We start from the raw sequence: 22,081 nt of genomic DNA, 5'->3' as shown, positions 1-22,081 counted from the left end.
TTATTTTAAAATTATTTAATTTTGCATTTTTATTGCACTACTATTTGAAAGTTTGGGGTCGGCAAGTTTTTTTTTTTTTAAGGAATTTTTATTCAGCAAAGATTAATTAAATTAATCAAAAGTAAAGGCATTTAGAATATTTCTGTCTCAAATAAATGCTGTTCTTTTGAACTATATTCATTATATTCTCTTAAAATATTACACAGCACAACCATTTTCAACATTGATAAGAAATGTTTCTTGGGCACTCCTAGAGCACTACTAAAGGATTACGTGATGATAAAAAATCTTCTGAAGGATCATGTAACAGAAATAAATTACATTTTAAAATAATTTTTTAAAAATTGTAATATTTCACATTATTACGTTTTTTGATTAAATAAATGAAGACTTAGTAAGCGTAAGAGACTTAAAAATTAAAAATTCTTACTGAGCCCAAACTTTTGAAAGGTAGTTTATATTTCAAACATTAAACATAAATAAACAGTGAAAACTAGTTTATTAATAGTATGTTCATTTATATTAACCTAGATCAGGGATGGACAACTTTGATAGTGACGAGGGCCAGCATTTTTATTAAGAAAAGGGATGAGTCAAAAGTATCAATTATATTAATTTAAACAGTTATTATCAATTAATTATTATATTAAATAACATACATATATCTTAGTGTCTTTTAATTGTTTAGATTTTTATAATGCATTAGCTTTTTGTCGATCCACTGGTTCACATTTAAAAACATGTATCAAAAATAGCAGATGGGCTTATTGAAAAAGCAAATTCGTTCTCTGCCAGCAGGTTTCACTTTCGGAACTGTGCATATAGTGCTTTCCCCGGTAACCGCAGTACACAAAGCTGACGTGCAGCGCTCAAGTTTATTCAGTGAAATCGTAGCCTTTTGAAGTTTAATCGTCATATTAATCCATATAGCAATTCTTGTCTTTCCGTCCTCAAAGACCTCTTATAATTTAGACTTTTTGTACCATTTAAGAGTTTGCATGGCCTTAAATGTAAACAATTTAACTGAAGACGTTTTAAGGACCCGCGGAAACCCTAATAAGAACATAGTCCAGTGCAAACATTTTTGTCATGCATTTGGCAAAAAGCTTTTGTTGACTATGAATTTTAGCTTTGAAATTTGAGGCAAGTGCAACTCTGGCGTCCCCGTTGTTTGTGAGCAGTGGTGTAATGGCGATTTAAATAAAATACAGATTTCCAAACAATCCAAACATATGGGTATCCCCTTGAACTTGGTAAAAAGATAATCTGTTTACCATCTTGACTTGAAAATACTGTTTTCATGGTCAGTTTTTCATTTATTATTTGCTAATGTTAATGAATGTTTACATTAGAGTGCCTGTCCTACTACGCTGAAATGAATAGGTGAGCGGCTGGAAATAGCGACCTTTCCTAGTTGGAGATAGTATTAACATCATAAACTGAAAGCAAACTTTACGTGACTTACTTTTCAAATGTTTTAAAATTGATCATCCGAGTCTAATATGATCCAGCGGGCCGTACTAAAAGACACTGCGGGCCGCCAGTTGCCCATCCCTGACCTAGATTAATGCCATAAAAACGGCAATGTTAATTGAAAACAAATCACAAATTAAGCTGAACTTAATAAAGTGTTACCCCATAAAGAGTAGTACCATTTTACCAAGCATTACTGAAGCTGATATAAGCAAAAATTGAGCTTCGCCAGCAATAAAGACAACATAATTCATATTTATATAGCTATCAGGAGAGTTTTTACAGTATAACCAAATCCTCTGACATCTTTATTGTTTAATTCAATTTATTTTGCCATTCGTTTATAATAATCACAAATTTTCTCACTTTAAAAAAAAAAAAGGAAAACCAAGGAAATGAAACAAATGTTTATTATAATTAATAAAAGAACAATTCCAGATTGCCAGCAAATCTCTCAACATAAATCATATAGGAATACTCTGAACAGGCAAATCCAAAGGAGGTGCAAAAAGGCCTGGCTAAACCAAGCAATTAGGACAAGAGACATACAGAACACAAAAATATTTACAAACCGAACGAGACGAACGAAACACAACAGTGCTTAATGGCAAGTAGTTATGACAGTGTAACAGGGATTCAAAGTTAATCGAAGTGAACAAATCGCTCATCTTTTTTCATTATCTCTACCCCAACTATGCTAAGTATTTGTAACCAGTAACATAAAGATAGTCTCTTTTCCATTTCTGAGACAAAAAATTACCATGTCTTGCATATTTATTCATGTCACACCAAAACGGACACTGACTGTGTCTCATGGTGCTATATGAACAGTGTAGATGGAAGCAACAGAGACTGACAGAACAGGATGAAGATGAACAACATGTAAATTAGACATTCACACCAGTGTTACGGGTTTTTTCTACCCATTCATTGATATGTCAGTGTATAAAGTCAGCTGTATCCTCAGGCTGCAGTAAAGCACGATCCAGTTGGTTATTGGCACAAGCTTAACTGCTTTAATTTGCCAGGAGACCATTCATGGCTTCACTCAATTAGCAATGAAGGTACTTTTACTAAAAGTAGTGTATTGGGTAAAAGAAAAAAAGTCAGGTTCACGTCACATCAAAGCTAAGACACTGACGCAGCTAATGAGAAGTTGTAGTTTAAATGTAATAACGACCTATGCCTGCTACTATTCGTATATTTTGGTGAGAATTTTAATTCCTTTTTCAAATGACAGTACAACTGTAACAAAAGCATCTCTTAACGTTCCTCCACTGCACCAGACAAAAGCCACTAGCATGAGCTGCAGTAGCAACAGAGCATTTTGACCTGCAACAAAGGCTAAACATTATGAACTTTAAAAGCAAACGACTCGGTTCGTTTCAATGAATCCTGTATACCAAGACACACCAGACTCAATCACATGATTCAGGAGCAAACTGCACTGATGCCACTCAAGTGTCCGTGTCTGATGGCTTATTAAAAAGTTTATGCACATGGGAGAGAGTTACATTAAAAGCTGACAGAAAGGCCTGAGAGACCCTTTCCCCAGCAGAAGAGGAAAAAAGCTTATAGGCAAACTACAGTGTTGATTTACAGTGCTGAAAAGGGTACAGAAGCTGATTTATTAGTAATAATGCAGTGTGTATCCATCCTCCATCTGTAATGCTTTTCATCAAGCCAAAGCTAAATTCCAACTCACTCATTAGCGCGATTCGTTTCGCCGTCCAAGTTCCTTGGTAAATGGCATTGACCCTCCAGGTTTGCGGTCCAGTGAGACTAACAAACTTATTCTTTTTTTTTTTAAAGTGAAAACGTGAATTTGGATCCAAAGAGTGACCTGTATGATTCGTTATGGGAACAACACAACCTTTGGTTAGTATTGGCATGCCTGTAGTTTCTTTTGGCTTCACTTCTAGCGTTCAGTAGACTCTTCTTCTACCAGCTCTCAGGGGTTCTGCTTCTCACCCACCAATGAAATCCCAGGGTACTCACAAACACACAGCATGCGCTAATGCTGAAAATGTAACAATTTTTGCATCCTTGTGGTCAACGTCATCTTAGTATGGTGTATTATTGTCATCGACTACATTTTTGGGAGCATTACCGAACAGTTCTTTCAATTAAGAACATTTTGTTGGTGTCCTCCATGACCTCACGTTCTGGACAGTTCTTTCAGTTGGCATCTGAAAGTATCCCGTTCGCTTGCATCTTTCTGTACATCAATGAGAAATCAGTACTACATAAAGCACGTCTGCTTTAATGCCGCTTTCAGGAGAAAACTTCTGAACCAAAAAGGAACAAAGAAAACCCAATGCAGGAAGAGTAACCAATGATGCAATTTTCTTTTCCTTGCTAGAATCGTCTCAAAGAAAAAGGCTTCCTTTGCCTTTCGAAATACTTTGTATGGTAGTGCCTTCGCGAAAAATAAAAGGGCAACAGTTCGAGTTCCTCACTTCTTTTTGTCCTTCTGCTTCTTGTCGGACTTGTTGCTTTGTTCTGTGGTCATGTTACGAGGCATGAGAAGAACGCCATCAGGGCCGTACTGCAAAAAGTATTCGCTGGCCGAGTAGCGTCTGCCTTCCTCGTCCCGCAGCTGTGCGAACAATTCCTGGGAAAGACTTTGAACCTTCTGCTTCGTCTGTCTGATGCACTTACAGTACTCCATCTTCTCCTTCAGCAGCTGAGCTTTTTCGCGTTGCAGGTCTTGCACGCCCTGCTCGAGTTTCAGGATGGTGTCTAGCTTGCGTTTACGGCAGTTTTGCGCCGCCATTTTGTTCTTTCCGCGGCGGCGGATGTCGCGAATGAGCGAGAGCTGGTCCTCGTTGAGATGGTGCTTGGCCAGAAGCTCATTGAACTCCTCGACGGGGAGGTTAATGATCTTGTCATTGGAGAACGGGATGTCCATGGCCCTCGCCCTACGTTCATCACGGCTAGACTGCCTGTCAACACAGTCTTGTGGTGGCTGGAGCTTCGTCTGCTGCATTTGCTTGTCTCTGCCTTTCTTGCTGCAGGATGCGGACAGCTGAGAACGCTCAGAGTAGGATGATGCCAGTGGAAGATTGTAGGTGTGGTTGTGATTGACATTTTCCAACTGCGGTATGCCATGGAACTGAGATGGATCTTGGTAACTCATGCGGCACAGCTTGCTATACTCTGGTTGGTAGCCCCCGACGGCTCCTTCCTCCGCTTCTGCTGTGGCCGCCTCTGAATCGGTGCTGTAGCCCACAGCTCCTTCCTCCGAGAACGTAGCAGAGGTGGATGAAGATGATGCAGCTGACGAGCAGGATGTCTCGGAGTTGCTAGGTGAGGCTGGGCTATGGCTGGAGTCCAGTGAAAGACCTGAGTCGGAATCGAGCTCATCCTCGAGCTGAGAAGCCTGGTCTTGGCTGAAACCCTCTTCCATCGCAAGGTCCAGCAGGCTAATTTCATCCAGCATAGACTCTTCCAACAGACTGGAAAATGGATCTGGCAGCACCGGAGTGGTGGTTAGGTTTGTAGTACTGTTTAGAGGTGGTGGAAGAAAGAGTCCGGTCAAGTTAGTAGCTCCAAATGTTGAATTGATGTTGGAGGAGTTGCTAGAAGAGAGCCTGACTAAAGTAGGCCGCTGTACCCTGGTGGAATCCAGCTCGGGGTTGAAGAGTGTGGGAAAGTCCTGGCTGCAACTGGGAAGCGAAGCCTGGTGGAGACTAACATCCTGGTTAATGAGAGTGGACCGTGGGAGTTCAAAACTTCCTATTGTGGCTGATTCGGTGGTGCTGGCATTGTTGTTATTGGGGTCATTATTCATGGTGACATTTACTGCTGTATTGTTCACCTCCATGTCCTAAAAAAAGACGTAATGGATATTTGATAGGGTTTAATGGAGTGATGCTCATTACTATAGTCCTATCTATTCATTCAACTAAATTATATTTCATTTCATTTCACACAAACAATGACTTGGATACACTTGGATAATAAAAATTCAGGGGTGGGGGGGGTCAGGGTGATAAAAGTGTTCAGAGATCATCAAAAAAATTATTAAAAAGTCTGATTGAAAGGAGGAAATTCTTTAAAAAAAAAAAAAACGTATTTTTTGGAAAAAATATTTTAAGTGGTTATTAATATTTGAAAAACTTTTGTCTGCCAAGTCAGTCTGTTTACTGGTTGGTAAGACCAACATACAGTAAAACAACATAAAACAGGAAATTATAGCATATCATATAAGATCCCTACAAAACCTCATGATGCGGTGTCAATTAGTCTCTTAGACTTTTATAGAGCAATGCAAGGAATTGCAATTCAAGGAAAAAGTAATTTGTTCAGTAAACCATTGTTTAATTAGAAAAAAATATCCACCTTTTTCTTCATCGTGGAAGTAAGCCTATGGGCGAGACTTCTGGTTCATTAGCCGCTATAGGTTGCTTTCCTTATTTTCATGCATTTTGTGTGTGCAAATGTTTGTTGTCTTGCTGTAAGTTGAGTGAAGATACATTCAATTGATGCTTTCTAATATTTTTGTGTCTATAATATCTTCTCACAGAAGGAAACCAGGGACCCTCGGAGTCCAAATCAGGAATCCAGATTAAACTCTACTGCGTGCATACAAAGTGAGTTACTCAAATAAAAAAGCTCTCAATGAAGACATGAAGTTTGCATTCAGATCTGTAGTGATGTAACACTCTCTTATGCCCTCAGATCACTACAGGATGTGCAGATCTGGTTCCAGCCCAATCAGGGGGCCTCTTCCTCCCTCTTCATGCCACAGTCTGGATCACAGGATGGCTTTGGTAAGTCTAGATATATATATATATATATATATTTTTTTTTGCATACACTCACATGTATTCATGGTTTAAGAAAAATGTGTTATTACTTTTTATTCGATGGATAAACCACATTTATCACAAGTAAATTTAATTGGAAATGCTATAGAATCCAAAAGCATATTATAATGTCCTTTTAAAATGACTTTTAATTTGACACTATTACAACCACTTTCACTAAGCCATAAATAATGCCTATATATTCCCTTCATCAATTTTGAATGCAATAAATGTACAAACCTGCAGTTCCATTATTGACATTATGTCCTGCCACTGCTGCTCCAGGTCTAGAGGTGTATCAGACTGAGACACAGGGGCTTGTAGAGGGATCCCTTGTGATGTTGAAGGTGTTTCCTCAGTTGAAGCTCTCAGCTGTGAAGTGGGTTCAGTGGCCTGGAACTAAAGAGAAAAAAGAATGTAAAATGACAAACAAAAAAAAACTGCCAAGTTTGAATCTGTAATGTAGCATGAATTTCACTGTCGCTACCTCTGGCTCTTCTCCAAATGGAAAGGTGGCCTCCAGAAGCCTCAGACATTCCTGCAGGGATAATGAAGTCTGAGCACCGAGACTGGTAAGCTAGGAAATACAACAAGAAAAGTCCATGTAATTCCAAGGCTGACTGAAATTCACTTCACATCTACAGCTCACCAGCCTTTTTGAATAATCTAAAAGCATTATTAACCAAAACCTTGCTGTGCTCCTTACACCCTCCCGTAATCCTAGCATATTACAGCACATACCTCCGCAGGTATGCTCTCTCCTGTCTCTCCATCAACATGAGTTAGGCTCTGCACTGCTTGGAGATTACGTCCATTTCTCCAGCTTTGCTCTCTTCCACCTGCCTCCTCGTTCTCTTCATTAGGTTTATCAGCCTCACTCTCCTTCTGCCGACTGCTATAGTTAAATACTTCTCGGCCAGCACCAAGGTCAATATCCTGCCTCCATAGGATGTCTATGAGGTCAATGTCCTAGAAATATATTCATTAAAGGGGAGTGTCATAAAAGGTCTAAGATTACAGGACATCATCAGATAATTACATTTAATGAGGGAAATGATGCAGATTTGTCAGCTCTTATTTGGCTAATTGTCCCAAGCATGTATTCCTAAATAAATCACCACGTCTCTCTCAAAAAATGAAATGCTACATATCCTATCCTGACAACCACAACAGTAGATGACCTCTACTACTACTACTGTAATCTCCATTTGATTAAGTGCAGTATTTGTTCCACATGTCAAAGCTGTGATGTTGCTAGAAAATGTAATATTTACATTACTATTAGCCTAAAACATTAACATTAGCACAACTACCTAGTTTTAAGACATACACAGCTCTATCAATGAGACCACACCCTGTCCAGCCACTATTGTAAGGCTCATAATGTAGAGTAAGAATACTACTAGCTCACAATAGCCACTATGCAATACGCTTAATCTAATAGCTAGAGATAATAGCATAACACGGTTCTCTCTTTGAAGAAATCAAATACGAACCAATGTCAATCTAATTACTGTAGGCTAAGCTAAAAACACACAGCTACTTTACCTCTTTGGAGAGGTCGTCGCTGCTCTCTCTCTCCCCTTGCTCCTGACTGTCCTCAGGGGCCACGGCTCCCAGGCTGTCCTCTCCGCTGAGGCTGTAAGTGGTCTCAGAAGCACCGCCAGTCCCTCTCATTGCCGAGGCTTCGGAGTTGTTCACGTCCTCCAGGCTGCCCCCATTGTCCAGGGCAATGCTGGGGCCAGACTGACTGGTTGCCGAAACCACAGTCTCAGGGTCACGATGCACCAGCCAGGCACTCAGCTCGGTGCTGGGCACACGCAGATGATCCAGGGAGCGCACCTGGTTCAGAAGCCGACGAGTGGTGAAAAAATGGTCCAGGTCCACACTTTTAGGATGGATGCCATAGCCGTCCAGGGTGTTACGGAGATTGTGGAACTGCGTCTGGGTGTAGGCCGAGCTGGGGCCCAGGATGATCTCACGGAGTGGGGGGAGCTGATTGTTTAAATAAGTGTCCAAGTCCAGCCGTACCCCAATTAGACTCAGGAGGATAGTGAACTGAATAAGACCCTCTGTGAAGTACTTTTTCAAGTAAAGCATTTCTTTGCAAAGGAACAAAAAAGAAAAAAAAACTTAAAAAGGAACTAAAAAGCAAAAACAAAAAAAATACACACAAACAAATGTCAAACCCAATTAAGGTTATGGTCAGCCTTGTATATGATAGAAAATCGAAAGCTGAGACAAGATAAAAGGATGCTCGCTTTGTTTCACAGTCATGTGCTTCTAATAAAACAGGACTAAAGGTGAAGATAAATCCTCTTTTGTTGTCTTTTTTTTCACCCAAATAATAGCCAGCTTATATATTTGCAAGCATGCACTTTCAAAGTTCACCAAGCCTGCATAGAAAGAGAAGACAAAAATTAAGCAAAATTTAAGCATCATAATGTAGTATAATACACAAATTACATTTCAAAATTCTAATGGTAACATTCAGATTTATAAAAGCACATCAGATATCACAACAAAGTGTTTTAACAACCTAATTAAAATAATACAATGACAATTTACAGTCTTACTATGAAACTGTTATTATAAAATATTAACGACCTCCCACCACATACACCAACCTCACAATCACACCCACATCAGTCCAACCATCCCTGTAGCCCTCTAATAACCAAAAGTACGCAAAGAAATCGCGCATATTCGCCACCAATAAATTCCAGATCGGTGACTGAGCTTCGGCCTAATGACATTCTCTGCCTACTTTCATCTCCTCCTTCTAAAACCTCATCTAAGAACAATTTTCTTGTCCAAGCACTGTGAATTATTGACCTCTTACACTTCCGCTATCACAGCCCAGCTGCCCGTTAGCAACAAGTGGCGCAACAGCCTCTGATTGGCTAAGATGCCTGTCACTCATTTCCCCTCCGCGCTACAGCCAATAAGGAGGCGGGCCTTGACGGGGTTCTACCGGGGACATGAATCACTAATAACAACTTTTATTAAATACCCAGTTCTTGTCAACTGGTTAAACCTAACCGTTCAAAACGGTTCCTTCAGTTCACGCAAAGCTGTCTTGTGCGTTTGCAGCAGCCGCACTGACACACACTCCCACGTTCGCAATTTCGAAAGCTATAGCTAACTTAGCCCGCTAGCATAGCATCAAAATAGTCCGTTTTCATACTTACTGAGGAAGAGTTTACTGACAAATGACTCCGAATGCCTCTACATGCATAAACAGCCACTGTCATCAGTCACTTCCAACTAACTACGCATTTATTCCCTTAGATCTCTATGTGGTTGTCACTCCCCTCTCGCTTTGAATGGCCCACCATGACTTGCAGAATTTCCTCTTGCCGACAACTTGGCTGAACTGAGGCGTTGAAACATGGTGCCACTGCGCACGCGTAGAATATTCTAGTGCACATACGGGATGAGATCATTCATCAAAATTCCCCGTTGTATACAAACCTACAAATAAGATTTTTTATTTTATTTTTTATTTTAACATAATTTAAAACTGGTATCTATTTAACTTGGCTGTCCCGCCTTTATTTTTTCTTCCCTTTCTTGATGAGCTCCGTGGGAATACAATATTGGCGAATATTCTGAAGTGGTACTGAAAGTCACAATATTATTGACAATCACTAAAACACTGGCCAGAAATACTCTGATACCGAGAAGCTAATTAAAGGATAATGCTTTATGCCAAAAGAGTCATGTATTATCATATGGGGCTAGTTGACACTCTTTTTACTCCAATGAATATTTCTTAGCATAGGCTTACCTTTGAAAGTCAATTTTCCATTGGCACATAAAGTCTAGGCTACAAAAACGTTTCTGACGACATTTAGAAAAATGCATACTGTTCATTTTTACATTTGTTGACCATAATTCTCGTCACAATGTTACCAGCCATTAAATAAATAGCCTGTTATAGGCTTTTCATCAACATTTCAACATTAAAACAATTATGAAGCACACAAAATAGCAACCAGATAAAAGTAGCTTATGTCGCAGTAAATACTGTAGTTAATTCATTGTATTAAATTATATAACTTTGGACAACTTGACTCAATAAAATACTTTACTATAAAAATGCGTTTAGTTACTTATAGCCACTAGATGGCGCTCATTGAGCGTGTTTGACAGGCCAGAGGTCGCGTGTTCTATAACGGGGTTCAAGATTGTGAGTACCTCATAACATTATCTTTCTTGTTTGATGAATTTTAAATTATAGCTATTTTTTAAAGGATATCTACGTCAAACATGCTTCTTTGTGTCAGATGCTTGCGTCAGTCAGCCTTGAGAGGCAGTGGGAAAAATAACTGAATGCCTCCAAGTTTTTCTTGTCTCTCCAACTCACATTCTCTCTGAGGCATGCATTGAGAAATTCAGATAAAAAAAACAATTATAGATACAGTCAGGAGAGTTATATAAGAGCACTGTTAGCATTTGGTTGCACTGCAATTTCTTGAGGCCACACTGAATGCTCAAGTATGTTTGAACTCTTAAACAGACCATAGTTAATTGCCTTATAACAAAAAATAAACTGTTGTTCATAAATGCTGCTATGCTGCATAAGTCAGGAGTTACTGAAGAAAATATGAAAGCATAACAATTGATTACTGAGGAAAAAATCTTGGAAATGATAATGTCATTTGGAGGCAGTAAACATATTGCCATTCAAGATGTCAAGCTCCAATTTATGGTTATCACTGGATCAGTCAGGAAAGATTTCAGAGAATGTGTTTATTCTAGAAAACACATTTGATACTTGGAAATTAGTCTGTGTGACTGCATTTAACCTAAATAGTGTCATTGTTTCTTCCTTCCCCTTATCAGTCGATGTATTCACATTTACGTAAGGCTCTTCAAGACTTTAAAAATTCATTTTAAGAAACATTCTTGTGTGTAGGTTTCCAATAATTACAAAAGCAGAAAGCCGTCATTGACCTAAACTGAAATTGTCACTTTATACAAAACAATGCTCAATTTTGCTTTTGAAATGAATGCATCCTAATACAGGATCTCCTATATACAGTCCACAAATATTTTTTATTTAATCATATGAAAGTGGTGGCTAATACATGTTTAAAGTGGTAACTATGGTATTTTAGGGGAAACTGAGTACACTGGTACATCTGTTTTGTAAAGAGTCTGACATTAATATTAACTATGATCTTCCTCACACCAAAGACGTATTATAATCGCAAAATAAGACTCAAGTTAATTATTTGGTTGAAATCTTTCTTAAAACTGCATGACGAATCTAACTTTCTCAATTGTCAGGCTAAATTTGTCGTGTAAATAATACTGTCGTTGGAAATGCACTATTGTTTATGAGCGCATATACAATATGTTACATATCGAGGGGAAACATGAGTTAAAAGAGCGCCCCTTATAAATATTTGCCGTGGTAACCATAGTTTCCGCCGACAAACCATAATTACTGCAGTTACTGTTACTACAATAAAACGGAGGTAACTTGGTATTTGGTGACAGTGCCATCAATGAAATAAACGAAGATTCTGAAAGCTTCTTGAACTGTTTGAAAGAGAATTGTAATGATTTATTACGGTTTTACAGCAGTAACTAGGGTATTTTGGCGGAAACTAGGGTTACCATGGTAAAATTTTTGCAAAGGAGTTCCTGTTGTTGTGAGGATCTGCCATTAGATTGAATCTAGACGGGACTCAAGCCCGTGCCACGTTACGTTACGGTGCGTTAGCCTCAAATGTGTTCCCTGTCATTTCTCGGTAAAGTGCTGTCCTTCCATGGATTCACTCAAGTATTTGAGCTGAAGTAGAATAATCACAAGGAACATAGTTGTCGGTATCTGTAGTAGATCTGCAGCGTATAAATCTCAGAAAGAGAGGAATAGTGTTATTTTAGTCCAATACAGCGTAACTGCATTATGCAGAGTGGAGCCTTTTTTCTCGCTCGCAAATAAAATAATGGGAGAGAAATGAGAAGGAAAACAAAAGCGCAGCGAATTATTGACTACGAAAATGAAGAGGATGAGGAAGAGGAACAAAAACCGGACTGCTTCAGTGTAAGATGATCGATGGAAACGTGGTTTTGAGTGTTTAATGTCTCATTGTTTGTTTGTAACTGTTAATGGCTTATGTTTGATCCCAAAAGAATAATTAGTATCATGTCAACCCGACTGCCCAACAGAACGGTGCACAGAAGCGAAGAAAAATGTATTCTTCCAAAGAGAAAGCAGAAGAAAATAGCTCATCCGACGCCGGGCTTCAGAAGTTAGACATCAAGGTTTGGGCTTTTTCTCATTATCGGTGTTTAATCGATGTTTTGGATGCATTTTGACAGAGAAGACGGACAGCAAAACCTTTCTGTTTTGATTCCCACAGTTGTTCCACGTCGGTTGATAGCAGCATTTTATGCAACAATCTCACCCATAATTTACTGTTGTTGGTTTACTACTGCACTTTTCGCACCGTATAGCAATAGATTGAATGCTTTCCTATCCTGCAGCAGTGGTGTGAGGCAGGGCAGGCGGCCATGCCTGGCCGCTAATGGAGAACAATGGGGTAAAGCATGGTACAATACACCATTTGATCGAAACCTTTACAGGCGCTCGCACAACTAAAGCCCTGTACTCATTTCTCTCCAAGTACAAGCTCACCAGTGGGTTAAAAGTTTTGAAATTCGAAACTTTAGAAAGTTTGAAACAATCTCTTCTTTTCAAGTTATTTTGTTGGTACCCTTATAAAAATGACCATGGTACTTCCCCCATGGAAAACACCAGTATTGTGTGCAAGGCCACAATATGGGTTCTCATTTAAAGAGTTTTAAGGAGCATTCAATAGCGTTGCTTTTGCATGACAGTAGTGGATACCTTTGCAGACATAACATCTTGAGCCAGCTTAAGATGTTTTGCCGGTCTAATATTCTCCCACGCTGGTCTCTTCAGTGGTTTTAGATTGGTTTTGGGGACCTAGTCAGACTCAGGTCAGCTGAAAAAATGTTTTTTAAAAATGTTTTTTTTTTCAACAGGTAGTTTACCACAATTGCATTGACTGATATTTCAGTGGAAGCTTCTTATCATGGTAAACAAGGTATCAACCTGGTCAATGCATATGTAAGCAGTATTAAAGCTACTGTTGTTGTAATTATCAGCACGGCTGTGATTTGGATATACTCAATAATATCACAATTTAACACACATTTCTGAGGAAAATTAGCCTATTTATATATTTTTTTCTTCGTCTGTTGCTTAGATTATTCCTGTATTTCCCAGTACTGTCGAATACTCAGTCGTTTCCTTCACCAATGCAAAGTCCTGTTCTGGTCAAGCTTCTTCAAAGTTTATTGTCCAAGCATCAGCTTTTATACCTCTTGAATACACAAAAACAGCATGCAGTGTAATAACCATTCAATTAGAATAAACATTACATCATATAGAGATCAAATATATATGAAGAGCATAATAACTTTTGAAAAACAACAGATGTTTTCTGGCCAGGATACTCACAGTTCTCTGCATCACATCCTGTCTTAGACAGTTTCGAACACCAACAGTTTTGTACACCAACAAAAATAAGTCATACTTTTTTATCAAACTATATAAACAGTTTCCCAAAGAAAATAGTTTATTCATCGAAAACATAAGAAACAACAAGTGTATTCAAACAGTCAGTAATCAGTATTAATGGAAGTTTATATAGTTTAGAAGTAATACTTCTTTATTTTCTTTATTTATCAAACAAGCAACACAAAATGACAGCTGTTCTGAAACAGTATATGAGAGGAAGTGTGAGAGAAACCTCAATCCGGTCATGGGGAGAGAAAATGTGATCAGATTTGACGGCTGAAATGAACTGTTGTACAATTATCAATGACAACTGACTGAGTAAATAGAAAATATTAGGACTCTTTCTTGTCATGACAGGTTAATGAGCTGGATTGTTCTTCCGCAGACCTCTACACTGACAGTTCTCCTGCTTCTGAGTCTGAGGTAGGATGTGAGTCACTTGTGTTCAGCATTCGAGACATTTGCTTGTTGATGTACTTAAGACATTTGATTCTAGACCTGAGCTTGTGTACTTTTATGATGGCAGGAGGCTCATTATTTACAGACCTATTCGAAGAAGGAGCTTATTGCCATGGTCTTATGCATGCAGAGGGAAATGGAGGACTTGAAGGAACAACTTAGGTGCCTTACAGGTCAGTATTGTTTGATTGTTAGGTGTTTTGATTTATTGAATTGCATAAATCAAATCTTCACATTTGATGTACTCACTACAGCATGTGGAAAGCTAGCAAGAAACCTGGAAATGCTGATCGAGAAGACCCAGATGTGGTCAAATGGGAACAATGGGACCTCTCTCGGGACCCCAGATTCTGCCGAGGCAGATGCTGTGATACCAGATGTGCGTTCTCCTCCAGCCATTGTGAATGGGCAATGGCTGAATCAGGGTCCAGGACCACAGAAACCTCACAAGGCCACTCAGAATGCTCAAAAGGACGGGCTCTTCACAGAGGTAGTCTATAAAAGTTAGATAAAATAATAATCCTAATCATCTTTTCATCCTAATATTGTAGCACTCCGTATTTTCAATATGATTTCTCTTTGTCATATTGAAGTCTTTGTATTACACTGTCAAAATGATTTTTCTGAAGTTGTAAATAAAACATATTGGAGTATGTTTTACAAGTATTTTTACCTTAAAAAAAAAATCATGTTTAATTCAGTGTGCTACTTGTTGTTTATTTGTAATTATTTGTGAAATTTACTAGCAATTTTTGTTTAAAACTAAAAAAAAAAAGTAATTTAAAAGAAATCCTTAAAATCGAAAAGTAATCCTATGCCATTTTTTTTTCAGTGTACAGGTTTTTTTTTGTTTTTGCCATTTTATCTTATGCTTTTCAATATATAAATAGTCTATCTTCATCCTTTTCTTTGTTGTTACCTTGTAGTGATATATTTTTTAATAGGGCAATTAGAGCAGTTGGCTGTACTGCTCAGTAACTTGCAAAAAATAGTCTTATAAACCAGTATTCGAAAGAAGTGCCATAAGATTGTGGACTGTGATCCTGCCTGAAAAAATTGCTATACAATGTTTTTTCATATCAGCCACTCCTAACATACATGAAAGAAAAGCTTGTCTTAAGTCTTATCAAGCTATATATATATTTCACAAGTTCAAATAGATAGCATCAGTAATCGTTTTGTGTATTTGTTTATTTATTTTTTTATCAGTTTATCACTCCTGAACTTTTGGAGAGGTGTAACACAGGCACCACTGCCCAAAAACTGACCAACGACCTGCTCCGTGGACTCTATGAGAGGGAATGCCTGGCTTCCCACTCTATATCTGGAGTCGTGTACAACAAGAGAGGCCAACCAAAGCCTGCTCTCCCCACCGAAGAGATCCAGGCAATCCTGAGTAAGATGGTGTTCTGTCATTTTGAAGATTGTCAAAATTTACACTTAACTTGAATCTATTACACATAATTTCCTTAAATATTCCTGTACAGGAACCGTTCAGTATTTCTTTCCTGGCAAGACTGACGCAGAGATCAAGGGCTACATCCGACAGAAACTGCAAAACGAATCCAAGAGGCTGAGGAAGAAACCGTCACTCTCAGGCCAATATGAGTCTAGAGGTTTCAATGTACCGTTAGATATGATCGACCAGAATTGAAATGCACAGTTAGTGGATATTAATTGCGTGTAATCCATTAAATTAGCCTTATTCGGTGTTACTTACAATTAAAGTCCTGGACTCAAGTGAAATTGATGTGCATTGATAATAGTCTTCAAAGAAAGTCACACTGATCTCTTGCAGCTGCCATTCGGCGGTTGACGGTTGTGGCGTTTCTGATGTGAAAATGCAAATGAGCGATTCCAGATAAGTCCAAATGTTGCATTCACGAAAGCCTCTGGCTGCATCAAGCACAGTCCACGCTTGGATATCGAGATGTTTAGATATTAATGAATTAATGATGTGTCTCTGTGAACGTCTGTTTTTTTTAATACTTTGTATTTAACAGATGTAGGATTTCAGGACGTACCATTGTGCGCGGAGCGTAATAGGGTGTGACCATTATTTACATTGTATTTTCAATGTATTTCTTATTTGATGATGTTATTTGGTCTATATGACAACAGCTTTATGTATGTAATTTTTTGTTATTAAATGCTGAAAACGCAGGTCTGCTTATTGGGATTAGCTTTTCAACTTTTTATTTATTTTTTATTCAATATGGTTTTTGGTTGTTAATGTGCGACACGATGAAATGGACGTGGGAGAGTTGGTAGGTGTATTATCGTGTACAATGCCTTCTCGATGAGGGCCATTGAGAACAATGCAAGCTGCATGTGGAGAGCTGGTGAGATAGAGAGAATCAATGACTGAGCGACACAGGCAGAGTGACAACAGCAGGGGTGCTGGGCCAGTTGTCTTGGCAACCTCAGTCTTCTGGGCCACAGCAGTCTGGGTCTTACCCTGGCCATCGCCTCCGAGCATCTGCCCGCTGCAGGGATGAGGGGGATTTTTGACAAACAAATGAAAGGCAAAAAGCTTTTAGGGCCCAAAAAGAGATTAGGTCTGTTGCCCAGTGGCAATTTTAGTCTTCATTTGATCATCAGTATGATGTTATGGTGGAATATTTGATAAATGCTCAGACCTCTGTCTTGTTTTTCCGCTCTTGTTGACTGGGCGGAAAACAAAAGTGTTTTGTAATGGCTGCTCTTTTAAGCTTCTGTGTCAGTAAACAGGGGCCTGTCTGGCCTGATTGATGGCACAGGCTATGATTGGGCCGAGCGCAACCCTCTACTTATCATAGCTTCATCAGACAGTGGGGGGATAGGTGGAGACAGACAAAAGAAAAAATGGATGCGTGTGCATTTTGCAAACCAATGAAGTGAGAATGCGCCACAGATAATATCTTGGTTAAATGTCGCCATGATCGATGACACAAAGTATACAATGCCAATGTGGTATAAAACTTGGGTCTGAAATTGAGCTGTAATGCTTCACTGTTCCTTGCCTTAGATGTAGGGGGTGTGCAAAAATCATGTCCATTAGATCCTCAATCTTGTGAGCATAATGTGTTTCTGCCATGTGATTATACCAGGTGCCCCAGGGCAAAACAGAGACAACACAGTGATAAAACATCGGGGGAGATGTATGGCTAGTCTTTTAGATGAGGTGAGGTGCTGTTCCTATGATAATCATATGCTGTTATAAAGTAATTATATTTCAATGTATGTTTACTATAGAATACATTAATGGAATTCATCTTTAGGTGGACTATACAAGGAAAACATTCTAGGTACAGTATGTTCTCTAATTTTCAAAAGTTTGGGGTTGTTAAGATTGTTTACATTTTTTTAAATTAATCTCTTATACTTACCGAGGCTGCATTTATTTAATCTATAATATAGTAAAATATTATTTTTTAATTACTACATGACATTATTTAATTTATTAAAATTGACTTATCCATGTGATGCAAAGCTGAGTTATTCCAGTCTTCAGTGCCACATGATCGTTCAGAAATCATTCTAATATGCAAATTTGGTGCTACAGATTTCTTCTTATCAATGTTAAAAACAGTTGTGCTGCTTAATACTTTTGTGGAAACCATGATATTTTTCTGGATTTTTTTGACAAAGTCTTTACTGTCACTTTTGATCAGTTTAATGTCTCCTTGCTGAAAAAAAAATACTTTCTTACATGACCCCACACATTTTAAAAACATTACAACAGTAATGTTTTTAAAATGACACCACAAATAAGAGTAAAATGCATCAACTGTCTGTATCTCCCCCTTAAAATGGTGTTTTTGGCATATTCCACCTCAGACGTTTGACCTTACCTGTTTCAACTAAAATCATCATGGTCTGTTGACAACATTCATTTTATTGTAGTAAAACATGTTTAAATTCATTAAAAAATCTAATATTTAGCTGTGCCACACAATTGCATGCAACCCTGTTATACTGCATTAATTTGGCAATTTTTGAGTGCTTTCATCAAACTCAGCCTTAAAACTAGTAACATAAATCTGCAAAAATGTCAACGATTCTGTGTTTTTCTGTCAATATGGGGTGCTGTGTGTACATTAATGAGGAAAAAAAATTAACTTAAATGATTTTAGCAAATGGCTGCAATATAACAAAGAGTGAAAAATTGAAGGGGGTCTGGATACTTTCCGTACCCACTGTATGTGTGTGTATATATATATATATATGAGATTTGTTTTTTTTTTCTAAAATTATCATTTTTGTCAGGCTTCTGCATTTGTTCACTTATTTCACTTTAATGGCAATGAAAATAATCTATTCATTGCCATTAAAGTTAAATTACTGAACCTACACATAGGAGTCTAAAAAAAAAAAAAGAGCTAATTTTAGAAGAAAATTTCAAACGGCACTTAGAGGCTTTTGCATCTGAACTCTTCATATATACACACACACACTGATGTGAAAATAATGCATATGTTAATCGGTATCTACAAAATTTTGTTTTAAACTCTTAAAAAGTCACCCCTACTGATTCAGGTCAAATGGACTCTTCTAGTATGCAGTTTTTAAAACATTGATAATTCAGCAATTTAATTTAAGCATTTATTTTTTTTTAAATAGTTTATTACTTTATTGTACATGCCGTTTGCAAAAATGTAAATTTTTCTGACCGTTTCTTTTAGAGTTTTGATAGTCTTTCCATGTAAAATGCCATGTTTTTCTTCACAGAAATTAGGGTTAGCAATGGTATATTTAAATGTTGGCCTCTTAAGACGGTTCATTTACTGAATTCAGCACTTCAGACTAATGAGGCCAGCTGTGTAAGTGCAAGTTATTTACAGCCTTCTTTGAATATTCAAAGTGCTGTGATTGCAACAATTTTATTCCACCATAAAAAGGAATCACCACAAAACATTTACCTTACCAATTTAAATGGGAAAAATATATTTATGAAATGATACAGCTGTGCAGCATGTAAATACTCTTCTTGGTCACACATGAACTCCCATGAGGTTGACGGGCCGGTTGTTGTATCTTTTGGAGATGTCAGCTTCAATCTGTTTGTGAGAGAGAGACAGATAGATAAAGAGGAAGCTTTTTTCATATTCTCAGCCAGTCCAGGATTTAGTTTTCAATAAAAGTTATGTCCACCATGACATTTAACAACATTAGTTTAGCTTTTTTGCTTTATTAACCTCATTTCTTTTTATATTTAACACTGCCAAGCATTAGCTCCTTTTGCAAAGAGGGGAAGAGTGTGAACAGGAATTTGAAGGTTTGCTAAGGTGCCAGTTTCACTTTTGCAGAGGAAAGTAAATGAGTGAGAAAGTATCAGGACTATACCATATACTGCTGTAATAGGACAAATGTATTATGATAAACCTGTACTGAAACAAATCCACAAACACATCATTATAACAGGTTTACTGTACCAGTTTCTGGAGCTCCTTGGTGCGAGCAGCCAGCAGATCAATGCGGGGCTCCAGCTTGGCCTGTTCTTCCAGAGCCTCCTGTCGTTTTTCAGCCAGCGTGCCACGCTTTAACACCAAGATATCAGCCTGCTTGAGTTTCTGCCGCAGTAACTCTGAAACACGCTCCACGTAGCTGAGACACAAACATACACAACACCAGATTTATCATTAGCTGACTACAAGATCTCAGTTATATCAACATTAAAACTATAGATAACTGTTCAGTGTTTTTTTTTTTATGTGACTAATAGCTTCAAGGAATGGTTAATTAAAAATAAAATTTGCTGAAAATATACTTACCCTCAGGCCATCTAAGATGTAGATGAGTTTGCTTTTTCATCAAAAAAAGGTTTGGAGAAACTTAGCATTACATCACTTGCTCACCAATGGATCCTCTGCAGTGAATGGGTGCCGTCAGAATGAGAGACCAAACAGCTGAACATCACAATAATCCACACAACTCCAGTCCATCAATTAATCCATAAACCATAATACTGTTTGATCAATATCGGAACACAAATTTCTGACCCTGCATAGACAGCAATGCAACTGAAATGTTCCCAGACCCAGAAATGTAGTAAGGACTTTGGTAAAATAGTCAGTGTGACATCATTAAGTGAACCGCAATTTTATGAAGCTACGAGAGTACTTTTTGTGCGCAAAGAAAACCAAAATAACTTATTCAACAATTCTTCTCCTTCGCGACACCCTAGGGTGCCATTATGGAGAGTACCAAGACGCCTGCATTGTTTATGTGCAGAGTTACTCTTGATAATGGCGGAAGATGTGATTTTGAGGAGAAGAATTGTTGAATTAAGTCATTATTTTTGTTTTCTTTGCGCACAAAAAGTATTCTCGCAGCTTCGTAAAATTACGGTTGAACCACTGATGTCACATGGACTGTTTTACTGATGTCCTTACTACGTTTCTGGGCCTGGGAACATTTCAGTTATGTTGCTGTCTATGCAGGGTCAGAAAGCTCTCGGATTTCATAAAAAAATATCTTAATTTGTGTTCCGAAGATGAACGAAGGCCTGACGTGTTTGGAACGACACGAGGGTGAGTAATTAATAACAGAAGTTTCATTTCTGGGTGAAGTATCCCTTTTAAAAACGTTTCAATGATGGATTTCTTTCTTACAAACACAGCTTTTCGCTGCACAAGATGTTTATTGGTGGACTGGAGTAGTATGATGGATAACTGTGATGTTTTTAAAAGATGTTTGGACTCTCATTCTGACGGCACCCATTCACTGCAGAGGATCAATTGGTGAGCAAGTGACGTAATACTACATTTCTCAAAATCTTTTCAAATCGAAGAAACTCATCTACATCTTGGATGGCTGGAAGGTGAGTAAATTTTCAGCAAATTTTCATTTTTGGGTGAAAAATTCCTTTCAGATATGCTGATATATGACAGATTTAAAATGCATTTCTTCATATGAAAGGTTTGAGTGTGTAGTTACCGTGGTGACGCCTGGATCATGAAGAGGTGCTGCATTCGTACTGAAGTGAGCCCGTTTAGCAGGTCACGCACGTCTGCCAGCATGGCCTCCACACGCTCGGGAGTCTGGGCCTGAATCACTGAGGGAGCGAGCTGGAACTGACTCATGGTCACCAAGTCACCTTCTTCACGCATCTCACTGAGCCGCTGACACAGGAACATTTCCAACTGACCCACAGAAACACAGAAAAAGAGTTTGGTTTGGGTGAGGACTAAAGTTTCTGTCTAATACTTGTAACAATGAGCTGTTGTACCTCCTTCAGCTCATTGATGAACTGGCCACGTGTCTGTGAGTTTTCTAGAAGAGAAAGCGCATCTTCACCTCTGGCAACACCATCAGGACCTGCAAAAGTAAAATTATTCAGCACCATACCCAGACCCAGATGAAATCTGCAGACTCTGGAGTTGCGCATTATGCACGCTGATTATAATGTGTATTTACAGAATGGATATAAATGTTTAAAATACGATTATGTGTGCCTGTCTGTAATTCTATCCTTTTACCAAATTGCAGATCTCACATTAAAATAATTAGCTCTTGGTGATATTTTTGATTATTTGATTTTTTTAATGCTTTTAAAATAAATAATTTATGCTCATGAATGCTGCATTTATTTGATGAAAAATACAGCAAAATGTAAAATATAACACTTTAAAAGAGCTTTTCTATTTTAATATATTTAAAAATGTACATTTGTGGTGCATCAGTCTTTTTTTGTTGTGTCCTTTGGAAATCACTCTTAAAAAACAGTGCTTCTAATATATATATATATATATATATATATATATAACATTTTTTATAAATATACACAAATATACAG

At 38.1% G+C, this 22,081-nt stretch overlaps 3 protein-coding genes across 5 annotated transcripts in view; 1 reads left to right on the top strand and 2 right to left on the bottom strand.

Moving 5' to 3' along the window:
- Window positions 1-1,865: 1,865 nt before the first annotated feature.
- Window positions 1,866-9,665, bottom strand: nfe2l1b (nfe2 like bZIP transcription factor 1b). 3 transcript variants are annotated; one of them, XM_016469210.1, is made up of 6 exons: window positions 9,476-9,665; window positions 7,833-8,680; window positions 7,026-7,253; window positions 6,772-6,861; window positions 6,525-6,683; window positions 1,866-5,302 (listed from the first exon to the last, which is right to left on the bottom strand). In XM_016469210.1, exons 2-6 carry the CDS (start codon window positions 8,382-8,384, stop codon window positions 3,929-3,931), a joined length of 2,403 nt encoding a protein of 800 aa, XP_016324696.1. In that variant the 5' UTR covers window positions 8,385-8,680; window positions 9,476-9,665; the 3' UTR covers window positions 1,866-3,928. The 3 variants fall into 3 exon arrangements, with proteins under 3 accessions (XP_016324696.1, XP_016324697.1, XP_016324698.1); XM_016469211.1 differs by having other exon boundaries at window positions 7,833-8,386; XM_016469212.1 differs by lacking the exon at window positions 7,026-7,253.
- A 2,297-nt stretch (window positions 9,666-11,962) lies between these two features.
- LOC107675005 (uncharacterized) lies at window positions 11,963-16,481 on the top strand. Its single transcript, XM_016469184.1, has 7 exons — window positions 11,963-12,342; window positions 12,468-12,563; window positions 14,203-14,268; window positions 14,372-14,477; window positions 14,559-14,794; window positions 15,514-15,700; window positions 15,792-16,481. The coding sequence occupies exons 1-7, from the start codon at window positions 12,256-12,258 to the stop codon at window positions 15,956-15,958; spliced, it is 945 nt and encodes a 314-aa protein (XP_016324670.1). The 5' UTR covers window positions 11,963-12,255; the 3' UTR covers window positions 15,959-16,481.
- A 2,424-nt stretch (window positions 16,482-18,905) lies between these two features.
- The window catches only part of cdk5rap3 (CDK5 regulatory subunit associated protein 3), a 6,920-nt gene continuing 3,744 nt past the window's right edge, over window positions 18,906-22,081 (bottom strand). Inside the window, exons 12-15 of the mRNA XM_016469229.1 lie at window positions 21,515-21,603; window positions 21,223-21,428; window positions 19,719-19,890; window positions 18,906-19,343 (exon numbers count right to left, since the gene is read on the bottom strand). Coding sequence (XP_016324715.1) covers window positions 19,278-19,343; window positions 19,719-19,890; window positions 21,223-21,428; window positions 21,515-21,603 — 533 coding nt within the window. The 3' untranslated portion in view covers window positions 18,906-19,277. The remainder of the gene's footprint in view (window positions 19,344-19,718; window positions 19,891-21,222; window positions 21,429-21,514; window positions 21,604-22,081) is intronic.

The sequence above is a fragment of the Sinocyclocheilus anshuiensis genome, unplaced genomic scaffold, assembly GCF_001515605.1.
Source record: "Sinocyclocheilus anshuiensis isolate Anshui unplaced genomic scaffold, SAMN03320099.WGS_v1.1 scaffold1572, whole genome shotgun sequence".
In the NCBI taxonomy this organism is placed as follows: domain Eukaryota; kingdom Metazoa; phylum Chordata; class Actinopteri; order Cypriniformes; family Cyprinidae; genus Sinocyclocheilus; species Sinocyclocheilus anshuiensis.
The sequence above is the reverse complement of the archived record's forward strand: the minus strand, read 5'-3'. Positions and strand labels throughout refer to the sequence as shown.